Below are 14,140 nucleotides of genomic sequence, written 5' to 3'. Positions count from 1 at the left end.
GCAACTTCTGAGAAGGAGTAACCCCTCAGAGTTACTGGGTGTGGCCCCCCCCCCAAAAAAAACAAAACAAAAAAACAAAACAAAAAAGCACATTGCTCAATATAGGTTCCTAACAAAAAAATATTTTAATGTAAGAATATTTTAATGTAAGAATCAACATGGGGATATGACATTTGGGTGGTAAATTGTTACATTTAGTCAGATAACAAATAGGAAAAAATTACATTTTTATGAACATATAACAGTCGCAACAGTCATGCTTAACCCCAGGGTTAAGTAGAGAAAGGGGGGGGGGTTAGAGGTATGCAAAGATCCAATAGTCTGAATGATCTTTAGCCCTTCTGCGACATTACAGGTAGCACAGGACATATACGGCAAGGATTTCTATAATATTGTGGGGCTTCGGCCCATCAGCGATCATTCTATTCATGCATTTAAAGTGACTGCAGCTGCTTTTGAGGACTGAAAACTAAATTTTAAGTAAGTCTTCGCTCAACGAATCCCTTATATTAAAAATATAGTTTAAATTTGAAAGGTTTAAAGCATACTTGTCTTCATAATTTCACATATAGTTGGATTATACTATTATAGATAACTGCTGTACAGTTAATTTTGATTGCTGTTTGATATTTGTTGGTCATCATCAGCATAAATTTTATACTCCAAAAATATTAATCCAGCAAAAAAAGAGGCTACAATAAATTCTCTAATCAGATAAAACTAATTTAATAGAACTGGCTTTTCTTGATATCTAATTTTCAAATAACTAATACAAATTTGAGAAATAATTATAATTTTCCCAACATTAGGTAATCTGCAACACGTTTCCAAGATAGATGCTCTTCTTGTTTTAGTTCCAAAAATAAATAAAGGCTTTCTAACGGAAAGCTTTTACATTCCTAGCTCTCTAGAGTAAACATTTTTCCTCCAAAAGCCATTTCTAGGCTTTTGAATAGCTCACTTAGTTACATAAAGTATTTTTGTCCCAGAACTTTCTCAAATTCAAAAAGATATTTATTTCCTAAGAACATGGCAGTCTTCATTTCAAACAATTCAGTCCGTTTCCATGGCAACACTGCGGGATTCCTTGGCTACCATAAGCCTCATTAGTTGACTGTGGAATTTTTCTATCTTCTTTACATCTTGAGCTTGGTCTGTTCTATACACCAAACACTGTCAGAAAATGTTGAAAGTAAACATTAGCTATATAAAACTAGATTACTGACCATTTAGTAAATCTGTGAGTCTTTTTTTTTTTTTTTTTTTTTTAGTAAATCTACAGGTAAAAACAGGAGTCCTTCCTATTGGTGTTTTGCTATGCCGCTTTTCTGTAGTCACACTAAAGAAATGACACAAGTTTCCAAGAATTACACTTCTTAAATAATTCTAGAGCACCTTTCTTTTATTTTTTAATTTTGGGGTCACACCTGGCGATGCTCAGGGGTTACTCATGGCTCTGTTTCAGAATCACTCCTCGCAGTGGTGCTCAGGGAGCCATATGGGATGCCAGGAGAACCCAAGTAGGCTGTGTGCAAGGCACACACACTTTTCTATTGCTTCAATCCTCTAGAGAACCTTTAAACACCACTGCTGTTGGATAAAGCAATTCAGAATTCTCTCAAAAATGACCAGTAAGTATTCGGTTAAATCCTGCTATGAACTGAAGAGAACTCAAGGGTTAGAGTTAGATATTCTCTCCCTGAGTGAAATCAGGCTATCTTAGAAAAAGACCACAGAAATCTTAACCTCTCTTATTTGTAATATTTTTCTTTTGGGTTTTTGAACCACATGGGTGGTGCTCAGAGATTACTCCTGGCAGGCTTTGGTGACCATATGGGATGTGGGGGAACAAATCAGGGTCAGTGCCAGGTCAACTGTATTCAAGGCAAAGGCCCTCCTACCCTGCTTGCTATCGCTCAGGCCCCACAGTGATTTGGGGTGGGGGGGGGCTTTGGGCCACACCCGGTGATGCTCAGGGATTACTCCTGGCTATGCACTCAGAAATCGCTCCTGGCTTGGGTACCATATGGGACACTGAGGATCGAAGTCTGTCCTGGGTCAGCCATGTGCAAGGCAAATGCCTTACCGCTGCGCTACTGCACCAGCCCCAGTAATTTTTTTAAATCTAAAATCCCTCCCACGCTGGAGTGATAGTACAGTCAATAGGATGCTTTTCTTGCACAAAGCTCACTTGGATTTGATCCCAGTCATCCCAGAGCATTGTTAAGAGTAATTCCCGAGTGCAGAGCAAGTAACAACTCTTTAGCAATCTGTGACTCAAAACAAAAACAAAAGTCTAGAGCTGGTCATCATCTAAATTAAATAAAATATAACTGTCCAACCTTAATTTTCCAAAATATTCATATATATTCATAGCATTTACAATTTATTTATTTATTTATTTGAGTTTTGGGCCAGACCCAGTGACAATCATGGGTTACTCCTGGTCTGTGCTCAGAAATCGCTCCTGGCTTGGGGGACTATATGGGACTCTGGGGGATCAAAGCTCAGTCCATCCTAGGTTAGCCGCAAGACAAAAACTTTACCGCTTGCGTCATTGCTCTGGTCCCTGAATTTACAACTTTAAACCATATCAGATTATTGCATGCCATGTCATATTTTTTGCTCTGCACTCAGCACTCAGCACTCAGAAACTGCTCCTAGCAGGCTCAGGGGACCAAAAAAAAAAAAAAAAAAAAAAAAAACCCACACCAATTTATATAACAATAAAATAAACTAACTCTAAGGCTGAGTTTTCTTAAGCTATTAAAATGACTTAATACTTTAAATATAAATACATATATATCTCATAATCCAAGGGTTATTTTGATTTTAAAAAATAGTACGGGAAGGGGCCAGAGCAAGAGCATAGCAACAGGGCACTTGCCTTGCACATGGCGACCCGGGACAGACCTGGGTTCTATCTCCAGCATCCCATATGGGTCCCCAAGCCTCCCAGCACGATTTTAAAATGCAGACCTGGGAGTACCCAAGGGGCTCCAGGTGTGTCCCAAAAACCAAAAAAAAAAAAAAAAAGTGAGGGAAGACTATAAATCTTTCTTTTAGTAGAAAGTTTCTAGTTATGGGGCCAGTGAGGTGGCGCTAGAAGTAAGGTGTCTGCCTTGCAAGCGCTAGCCAAGGGAGGACCAAGGTTCGATCCCCCGGCGTCCCATAAAGTTCCCCCAAGCCAGGGGTGATTTCTGAGCGCTTTGCCAGGAGTAACCCCTGAGCATCAAACGGGTGCCCCCCCCCCCCCCAAAAGAAAGTTTCTAGTTAAAGATGGAGCCAGAGCGATAACACAGTGGTAGGGCCTTTGCCTTGCCAGTGGCTGAACCAGGACGGACCTCGGTATGATCCTGGAATCCCATATGGTCCCTCAAAGCCAGGGATGATTTCTGAATTCATAGCCAGGAGTAACCCCTGAGCATCAGTAGGTGTGGCCTCACCAAAAAACAACAAAAACAAAGTTTTTAATGAAAGATCAGAAAATAAATTTATCCTGCTGGAGATGATTTACTATTAGAAAGATTGGCTGACTGCATCTTTGGTCCTTTCAGATAACTGCTTAACTATTATCTTTTTTGGCTTTGGTTTTTGGGTCACACCTGGGAGCACTTAAGGTTAGGATACTCCTGGCTCTTTGCTCAGAAATCATGCCTGGCAGGCTCAGGGAACCAAATGGAATGCTGGGGAACAAACCTGGATTGGCCATGTGCAAGGCAAACACCCTACCCGCTGTGCTACTGCTCCAGAGTCAACTATCAGTAGTTCTAGAAAGAAAATAAAAAGTATCTTTCCAAGATTTAGATTCTGTCAAGGGAATCATCAATGTTAACTCAAATTATTTTTAGTATTACCTAGTAGGACTCCTGAATTACATTAACATTACAATTACATTTGTAGATAAAAATATTTTGTAAAAAAAAAAGTCTTTTGTATTAAAACTGTGCATTTTAGGATGGGAGAAATAGCATGGAGGTAGGGCATTTGCCTTGCATGCAGAAGGATGGTGGTTTGAATCCCGGCATCCCATATGGTCTCTGGAGCCTGCCAGGAGCGATTTCTGAACGTAGAGCCAGGAGTAACCCAACTGTTGCCGGGTGTACTCAAAACACCAAAAACAAAAACAACAATAACCTCAACAAAATTGTGCATTTTAAATTTTTGCTGTTGGTGCCGGAGCAATGGCACAGTGGTAGGGCATTTGTCTTGCACATGGCTGACCCAGGACGAACCGCAGTTCGATGCCCTAGTGTCCCATATGGTCCCCCAAGCCAGGAGTGATTTCTGAGTCACAGCTAGGAGTAACCCCTAAGAGTCACTAGGGGGTGGCCACCCCCCAAATATTTTTTTTTGCTGATGTTTTGGGCCATATCTGGCAGCGCTAAGTGTCACTCCTAGCTCTGTGCTCAGAAATAGCTCTTGGATGGCTCAGGGACCATATGGGATGTCAGGGATTGAACCCAGGTCAGTTTGGGTCAGTTCTGGGTTGGCTGCGTGTGAGGCAAATGCCCTACCCACTGTGCTATCACTCTGGTCCCTAAAGTATATTTTAAAAGAGAAAGTTTCTCTTTAAGATATATCTACTTTGAAACTCAGACTTCCCTCTATGTAAACTTTGCTCAGGATCCCGGCTTCCATTTACTGAATCTACTAAGTGCAAGCACAAATGCTAGATACTTCTCATATATTTTGTGGACTTTTTACAATTAGGAATACAGAAAGATTATCACAATACACTATATAGATGGAAAAAAAAAAAATCAAGGCCCCAAAGTCAAACTCCTGGCTAAACTTTCCTCAGGCTGAAACACTGATAAGTGGGCTAACCCAAGATTCAAATCCCTAAACCTAACATTCTACAGTGCAATTTGTGTTTTTCTTTTCACATTTTCAATTACATTAAACTCAGTTCTTCAAGATATGGGAAAAAAAAACAAAAACTAAAACAAATTAAAAAAGCAATAATAGAGGGCCAGAGAGAGATAGTCATTAACTGGAAATAGGGACATGGGAGACTATATAGTCTAATGATGATATCTTAAACTAAAGACATTAGTAACAGGAATGAGATAATGAAGTATGTTTTAGTAATTCATATGCCCAGCAAAGTGTATTTGGGAGGAGGGTAGGAGTTTGGCCATACCCAATATACCCAGCAGTGCTGGGGCTATTCCTGGTTCTGTACACAGGAGTGACCACTGGAGTTGCCCAGAGGGTCATGCAGTGTGAAAATCAAAAACCTATTTCCAGTACGCAAAGTATGCACTCAGTCCTTAAGAGTTCTTGACTTAATCCTCCGATTTCTTTGAGTAGGTGGATGACAGTGAAAACTAAAGTGAGGGGCCAGGTATATAGCTCAGTGGTAGGACACTTGCTACCTGAGGCCCTGAGTTCAATCCCTGGCATCAGAGACAGGGACAATTTTTAAAAGGCCAGTTTGAGAAAAGCTGCTGAGTTCCACACTAGACAAATTAAATGGTGACAACTGCCTGAGGTAAAGTATTCAGATCAGAGCTAATCAAGAAATGAGAAAAGAAACAGAAAGAACAAAATAGATAAATACATGCAGTACTAGGCTTAATGACCGGAAAAAGGGCTGAATATGAATAATCAGAAAACAAAATCCAAAAAACAAACAAAACCCAAAACACCCAGATAAGATCTATCTATGCCAAAAAATGAGTTCTATATGCCTTTTTTAAAAATATAAAATGAGGGGCCGGAGAGATAGCATGGAGGTAAGGCGTTTGCCTTTCGTGCAGAAGGTTGGTGGTTCAAATCCCAGCATTCCATATGGTTCCCCAAATGCACCAGGAGTGATTTCTGAACGTAGAACCAGGAGTAACCCCTAAGTGCTGCCAGGTGTGACCCCAAAAAAACCAAAAAACAACAACAAACAAACAACAACAACAAAAATATATATAAAATTAGGGGACCGGAGAGATAGCATGGAGGTAGGGTGTTTGCCTTGCATGCAGAAGGACGGTGGTTCGAATCTCGCAGTCCCATATGGTCCTCCGAGCCTGTCAGGAATGATTTCTGAGAGTACAGCCAGGAGTCACCCCTGAGCGCTGCTGGGTGTGATACAAAATCCAAATATAAGATGAGAATGGAGGCTGGAGAGACAGTGCTGCATATAAGGCTCTACATTCTATAAGGTCCTGAGTGCAGACCTAGGAGTAATCCATGAGGATTTCTGGGTATGGTCCAAAACAAAGAAAAAATAAGAGGAAGCAAAATGAGATGGAGAGAGATCTAAGAACTTGTGTACAAGTACTATCATTAATTCTCATAAGCTTGTAAGGAAATATTCACTTGTTTGCTTTGTTTTGGGGTGCTAGGGGCTGTGTTCAGGGAGCACTCCTGGCAGGGCTTGGGGGACATGTGGTGATAGGGATTAAACCCAGGTGGGCCCTATTCAAGGCAAGCGCTCTACCAGCTCTACTATCGCCATGGCTCCAAATACACGGTATTTTTTTTTTTGCTTAATATTTTAAAAGAGTAAACTTTAAACTACATTTTATATACTGCAATACTGAAGCAAGTACTTCTCCAAGAGCCTATGAAATTAGTTTCTAAAATGAAGATATTGATTTTGAAATCAAAATGCAAAATATGCATCCTAATGGATGAATTGCATAAATGATACATAAATAATTTTAAACAATTTACTCAAAATATAAAAGTATGCAACAAATAAAAATGTATACTTACAACTAAATCATCTGTTACTTTCATACACAAACTCCCATCAGAATGCCTATATTTTAGAACCACACGGGCCTGAAATAAAAATACATATTCAGAAACATGAAGTTAGAAGACATTCTTCACAAATAGCTCAATCTTCGGGTGAAATGACTTTTAGAATAGTCAAAGTAATTCAAATCTAATCCTCAAGAAACAGTGATACAAAGTTAAGACATGACATTTTCCTCTGGCTTTCAAGAAGCTTGTAGGAAGCAAGTATTCAGCAAGAACATTTATTTATCCTAATGGCACAATAAGATTGCAGAACTGTCTTGTTTTTTTTTTTTTTTTGGGGGGGGACACACACCCAGCAGTGTTCAGGGGTTACTCTGGCTCTATGCTCAGAAATCGCTGTTGGCAGGCTCAGGGGACCATATGGGATGCGGGGATTCAAACCACCATCCTTCTGCCTGCAAGGCAAAAGCTTATCTCCATGCTATCTCTCTGGCCCCAGAACTGTCTTTTTTAATTTATTTTTTGGTTTTTGGATCACACCCGGCGGCTCTCAATAGTTACTCTTGGCTCTGTGCTCAGAAATCACTCCTGCCAGGCTCAAGGGACCATATGGAATGCTGGGAATCAAACCCAGGTCCATTCTGGGCCAGATGCATGCAAGGCAAATGCCCTACTGTTATGCTTCTCTCTGGCCCCAAGGCAGAACTGTCTTGATGAAGTCTTTATTAAAAACTTTTCCAAGGGCCCGGAGAGATAGCACAGCGGTGTTTGCCTTGCAAGCAGCCGATCCAGGACCAAAGGTGGTTGGTTCGAATCCCGGTGTCCCAGATGGTCCCCCGTGCCTGCCAGGAGCTATTTCTGAGCAGACAGCCAGGAGTAACCCCTGAGCAATGCTGGGTGTGGCCCAAAAACCAAAAAAACAAAAACAAAAAAACTTTTCCAAAAGCTTGATTAATCTCTTTTACAGAGCGCTTCGTGCTATACCTACTGTTCCATAGTTTAGAGTTAGGCAGCCAAAAAAAATGATTCAAATAGCAGCATATTTCAAAGAAGCTAGCTCCCAAGATTTTTACATCTTCCAGGAAGTTTTCTAACGACACATTCAAAATAGTGTATTGAAGCAGACTTGGACCTCATGTACATAAAACATATATGTGTTCACTGTTATATCACCTTCAGCACCCAGGAACGTGATTTTCACATAAACCAGAAGCCTCAAAACAACAGCAGAAACTAAACTTAAAGGACTATTAGGATTTTAATAATTTTCCTGATTCTATTCTCTGTGCTGCTGTGATTGAAAAAAAATAGGGGCCGGAAAGATAGCACAGTGGTAGGCTGTTTGCCTTGCATGCAGCTGACTCAGGACGGACCTGCACTCGATTCCCCAGCATCCCATATGGTCCCCAAGCCTGCCAGGAGTGATTATGCAGAACCAGGAGTAATCTTGAGCGCTGCCTGTGTGACCCAAAAACCAAACCAAACCAAAACAAAACAACAACAAAAAAGTTGGCCCAGAGTGATGGAGAACTAGGAAGGGTGTTTGCTTGCAAGCAAAGTTTTAACTGTTAAAGAGAATCCTTATTGACTGTATATTGGGGGGGGGGCACAGCACAGAAAGGTATGGTGTCACCAAAGAGTTCATTCTGTAACTCAGGGGGCACTTGAGTTACTATATCAGATGCCACAGGAGGGGTGAGGAGGGAAGAAGGGAAGAGGGGGGGAGAGGGAGAGAGAGGGAGAGGGAGGGGGAGAGAGACAGAGACAGAGAATGGCACTTAAGATTTCAAGATTCTTTGTTTCTTAGAAATTCAACAAACCAAACAACCAAAATGTATGACAGCATGAACTAAGATGAATAAAGGCAAGACTCAGGCAAAGCAAGTCCTTCAGACTGAGGGAAAAGAGCAATGTAAAAGACTTCCCATTCTAAAAATGCCCAGGAAATAACTTTCCTGAGGGAAGAAGGAAGGTGAAAGGCTGAAGTAGTTGGATGAATAAAGTACAAAGAATTCAGCAGCTTCAAGCATCTAGAAGCTGAGGAGGATGGGAAAGGAAAGCCAGAAAGGAGAAAGTCAGGCAGTAAGCTGGCAGTTTGCACTTGTCCGTAAGAAAGCAGTTTACTAGGGCTGGAGAGATAGGGTGGAGGTAAGGCTTTGCCTTTCATGCAGGTCATTGGTTCAAATCCCGGCATCCCGTATGGTTCCCTGTGCCTGCCAGGAGCGATTTCTGAGCTTGGAGCCAGGAGTAACCCCTGAGCACCATTGGGTGTGACCCAAAAACCAAAAAAACAAACAAACAAAAAAGAAAGTTTATTAAGAAAACATTTTTAGGGGCCGGCGAGGTGGCGCTAGAGGCAAGGTGTCTGCCTTGTAAGCGCTAGCCAAGGAAAGGACCACGGTTCGATCCCCTGGTGTCCCATATGGTCCGCCCAAGCCAGGGGCAATTTCTGAGCATGTAGCCAGAAATAACCCCTGAGCATCAAACGGGTGTGACCCGAAAAACCAAAAAAAGAAAACATTTTTATTTACTATATTTTATAATATATGCATATATATTATAAATGTGTATGTCTATAAGTGTTTCACCCATATGATGTTCCACAGTCTCCACAGAATAAGCAGGAGACTTAATTAAGCAGAAAACTGAGAGAATTAGTAGTTGTACTATGAGTGTATAGAAATGATACACCAAAGAGATCTTCTAAAAGTCGTTTTGAGAGGGCTTCTCTGGGGGCCTGGAAGTACTGCATACCACCAGGATAAATTCCTGAGTATAAAGCCAAAATTAACCTGAGCATTTGGTCCAAAGGCAAATAAATAAATAAATAAAATCATATATCACTATATATTTGATCCCTGATGGATTCAACCAACAGATTCAATGGAGTGGGAAGAGAAGACAGAGAATACTCTAAAATAGGTCTCAAAAGAGTTCAGACATTCCTCTTCTTTAGCCCTGCCAGAAAGAATTGGCAGAAGTTAGGTGTTACCCCATCCCTCATTCTTCCTGTGTAACCTTACCACTTCTGGGAAGGGTCCTTGCGAGGTAACAAAAGGATTGCCTCAGGGGCAGGAAGGGGATTGATTCAAGGATTCAGCAGGAGATGAGGAAGAGAGGACAGAAAGAGGTTGAGATGTCAGGGCTGAGAATGGAACTGGAGTAAAAGGTTTTATTTATTTATTTTTTTTGCTTTTTGGGCCACACCCGGTGACGCTCAGGGGTTACTCCTGGCTATGCACTCAGAAGTCGCTCCTGGCTTGGGGACCATATGGGACGCTGGGGGATCAAACCGTGGTCCGTCCAAGGCTAGTGCAGGAAAGGCAGACAACTTACCTCTAGCCCGGCCCCAGTAAAAGGTTTTAAAGCTTAGGAGCCACATGTGGTGGCTAGGGCCGTAATAAAGCTGATGTCTCCTGAAATCTGACTGACTGTGGATCATTACCTCATGGCTATCCTGAACCCTCAGACTGGCCTCCTGGAGGGAGTTGGAGGACTGGCCTGGCGCAGAGAAAGGCCTCTCCATCCATCTCACCATCATCCATCCCCATCCAGGACTCCATAATTAATGTGATATTCTATAGTTAGGTTCAGTATGATAGTATAGCAGTAGGTTTGCCTCGAAAATGCCTAACCTGAGTTCAATTCTCAGTATTACATATGGTCCCAAGTGAGTGATTCCTTGACCAAAGATCCAGGAGTAAGACCTGAACACTGCTGAATGTGGCCCAAAAACCAAAGAAAGAAGCTTGAGAGAACTGAGTTCAAATTTTAGCTTGAGAGGACTGGGTTCAAATTTTAGCTTACTCTCTTAGTGATTATGCAAATCACTTAATAAACATGATTACTTATGTAACTCGAGTTGTTATAAAAATTATACATCTACAAAAACCTAACACAAATACTTATGATAGAAAATACCTGTACACAGAAGGCATCCAATGAAACTGTTAAGACTACCCTCCCTCCCAGTAGGTTTCTTTTATTTTTGGTTTTTCGGCCACACCCGGTAACTCAGGAGTGACTCCTGACTATACATTCAGAAATCACTCCTGGGGGCCTGGAGAGATAGCACAGCAGCGTTTGCCTTGCAAGCAGCCGATCCAGGACCAAAGGTGGTTGGTTCGAATCCCGGTGTCCCATATGGTCCCCCGTGCCTGCCAGGAGCTATTTCTGAGCAGACAGCCAGGAGTAACCCCTGAGCAACGCTGGTTGTGGCCCAAAAACCAGAAAAAAAAAAAAAAAAAAAGAAATCACTCCTGGTTTGGGGGACCATATGGGATGCCAGGGCTGAAACCTAGGTCCACCCTGGGTCAGCTGCGTGAAAGGCAAATGCCCTACCGCTGCGCTATCACTCCTGCCCCTCCAGTAGGTTTCTTTTTTTTTTTTTTTTTTTTTTTTTTTTTGTGGGTCACACCCGGCAGTGCTCAGACTCCTGGCTCCATGCTCAGAAAGTGCTCCTGGCAGGCACGGGGGACCATATGGGACGCTGGGATTCGAACCGATGACCTCTTGCATGAAAGGCAAACGCCTTACCTCCATGCTATCTCTCCAGCCCCTCCAGTAGGTTTCTTAAGGACGCAAGAGAATTCAGACCCCTGGGATCTACTGACTGGGTAAAGAGCTGAAAGGTTTTCTCTGTGCTTATTCTGGCATGCTTAATTAAAAATTACATGCTCTGTAATTACCACTTTGTTTTCATCTTCCCTATAATATCTGTCTCAAACACAATTATACTTGATGTGAGTTCACCTATTCTCTTTCATTTTATGTTTTTGTTTTGTTTTGTATCACACCAGGTGACACTCAGAAGCTACTCTTGGTTCTGCACTCAGAAATCATGCCCAGCAGTGCTCAGGGGACCATATGGAATGCCAGGGATTGAACCTGGGACAGCAGCAGGCAGGGCAAATGTCTTAGCGCTGTGCTATCGCCCTTCTTCAAATATTTTTCAGTTCATACCGTGGCACTTCTGGAAAACATCCTGTTCTCTTTTCAAGATCTACTAATTGGATGAAGTAACAAATGGCCCCAGGAATAAAAAGACAATCAAATGGAGGAGGCAGTAATCTTGCGTGTTGTAAGCAAAGTATTCCATTTCCAAAGCTTCTAGTTAATTTATTACCACCATTTTACTGTAAAGAATAGAACTAAGCATGTTTTGGAGTCTTATTATTCAACTGAAGTTAGCACTATTTTTTTTAACTAGCTGGTTCAAACAATTTGTATAAAACTGTAAAACTTAAAAAAACGTAGGTGGGAGGACAAAATTAAGATGCGAAGAGGGAGATCTGGGAAATTGGTGGTGGGAATGTTGCACTGGTGAAGGGGGGTGTTCTTTACATGACTGTAATCATACAACTATAATCATGTTTGTAATCACGGTGTTTAAATAAAGATAATTATATATAAAAAAAGATGTGAATGCTAAATTCCAGGGTTTCCTTTGCTTTTAAATAACCTTGATCCCTGGCATTCACTTCCAATTTTTGTTCCAAGAGAAAAAAAAATTCCCAGGGTGTGTTTGTGTCCAAGATTCCCCTTAAATAGTGTGCACTTGGTGAGGAGCCCATGTGAGGAGAGAGAAAAGGCTGCAAAAACCATGTCGTTCCTCTCATACTTTGTCCCATTCTCTAAACCTTAAGGAGTATGAGTGGCGCCCAATTAATCCATTTTTTCCCTCGAAAAAACGTCTCATCGGGTGACAGGAGGCGGGGAGGGAGTAAACACCGTTTTACCTTTCCACATTTGGTCCTGGCAGGAGGGAAAAAAGAAAAAAAAAAGGGCACCCAGACAATTGAGGGGCACGAGGTGGAGGCTGCAGGGGGAGGAGCTCGGGTGGAGAGACACGTAAACCAACAGAGGCCCCAAGGAAGGTTCGGGATGGGGGGCAGGAGACCGACTGCAGAGCCACTCGGGACACTCAAGTGACCCCGACTGTCACCAACGTCAACGTCAATGTCAATGTCAGGGCCTGTCTCTGCCCATCCGCACCCTGCCAAGGCCAGGGACTCAGACCCTGGTCCATTTACCTTCATGGGGTCAGAGAGGTAGAGTTTCTCCGCCGCGCGACTGAATTCCTCCCAGGTCTGGAACTGCGGCATGGTGGTGGCCCACGGCAGCAGCAGGAGTTGGGCGGCCAGGCCAGCCGGGACCCCGAGCGGTGCGACCCGGCCGACCCCACCGACCGACTGACCTACCTATCTTCCGCAGCCGCCGCCGCCTGATGCCCGGATTCACGCCGCCGAAGATGGTGGTGCCGCCTCGCAGCAACGCCACGCGTCATTGGACGTCCGCTCGCTCTCGCCCAATGAGGAGAGGGGATGTTGCCAAAGGGGCGTGGTCCTGAGCGTGCCGCTCTAGGAGTTGAAGTAAGGCGATAGAGTCGGAAGACGGAGAGCTGCTAGCACAGCGCCCCCTGTAGGACTGGAGTAGAGACGAGGGCATTCCCGCGGGACTTAGGGCGCCTGGCGCAGGTTCTTTTCAGGAAGATTGAATGAGTGCAGGAGAGACAGAATGGAAACAACAGGGTTCCGTGATCACAGACACCAAAGGAGAGATAGACATCAACAGAAGACTGCAACCGGAAACTCACTCTCTCTCTCTCTCTCTCTCTCTCTCTCTCTCTCTCTCTCTCTCTCTCTCTCTCTCTCTCTCTCTCTCTCTCTCTCTCTCTCTCTCTCTCTCTCTCTCTCTCTCTCTCTCTCTCTCCTTTTTTATTCTCAGGGTCAAGGATGTAGTTCAGGTGTAGAATGTGTGCAGTTCAGGAGTAGAGGGAGGAAGGAAGGAAGGAAGGAAGGAAGGAAGGAAGGAAGGAAGGAAGGAAGGAAGGAAGGAAGGAAGGAAGGAAGGAAGGGAGGGAGGGAGGGAGGGAGGGAGGGAGGAAGGGAGGAAGGAAGGGAGGGAGGGAGGGAGGAAAGAAGGAAGGAAGGGAGGGAGGGAGGGAGGGAGGGAGGGAGGGGAGGAGGGAGGAAGGAAGGGAGGGAGGGGAGGAGGGAGGAAGGAAGGGAGGGAGAGAGGAAAGAAGGGAGGGAGGGAAGGAAGGAGAGGGAGGGAAGGAAGGAATGAAAAGAGGGAAGGAAGGAAGGGAGGGAGGGAGAAAGGAAGGAAGGAGAGGGAGGGAAGGAAGGAATGAAAACGAGGGAAGGAAGGAAGGGAGGGAGGGAGGAAGGAAGGAGAGGGAGGGAAGGAAGGAATGAAAATGAGGGAAGGAAGGAAGGCAGGAAGGAAGGGAGGGAGGGAGGAAGGAAGTGAGGGAGAGAGGAAAGAAGGGAGGGAGGGAAGGAAGGAATGAAAGAGGGAAGGAAGGAGAGGGAGGGAAGGAAGGAATGAAAAAGAGGGAAGGGAGGGAGGGAGGAAGGAAGGAAGGAGAGGGAGGGAAGGAAGGAATGAACGAGGAAAGGAAGGCAGGAAGGAAGAAAGGGAGGGAGGG

General features: G+C 43.6%; 1 protein-coding gene across 1 annotated transcript; it reads right to left on the bottom strand.

Annotated features, from left to right (window-relative positions):
* Positions 1–492: 492 nt before the first annotated feature.
* SRP9 (signal recognition particle 9) lies at positions 493–12,923 on the bottom strand. The gene is made up of 3 exons (XM_049776638.1): positions 12,741–12,923; positions 6,718–6,786; positions 493–1,173 (listed from the first exon to the last, which is right to left on the bottom strand). The coding sequence occupies exons 1-3, from the start codon at positions 12,810–12,812 to the stop codon at positions 1,054–1,056; spliced, it is 261 nt and encodes an 86-aa protein (XP_049632595.1). The 5' UTR covers positions 12,813–12,923; the 3' UTR covers positions 493–1,053.
* Between the last annotated feature and the right edge of the window lie 1,217 nt (positions 12,924–14,140).

Source organism: Suncus etruscus, chromosome 7 (genome assembly GCF_024139225.1).
Source record: "Suncus etruscus isolate mSunEtr1 chromosome 7, mSunEtr1.pri.cur, whole genome shotgun sequence".
Taxonomy (NCBI): domain Eukaryota; kingdom Metazoa; phylum Chordata; class Mammalia; order Eulipotyphla; family Soricidae; genus Suncus; species Suncus etruscus.
The sequence above is the reverse complement of the archived record's forward strand: the minus strand, read 5'-3'. Positions and strand labels throughout refer to the sequence as shown.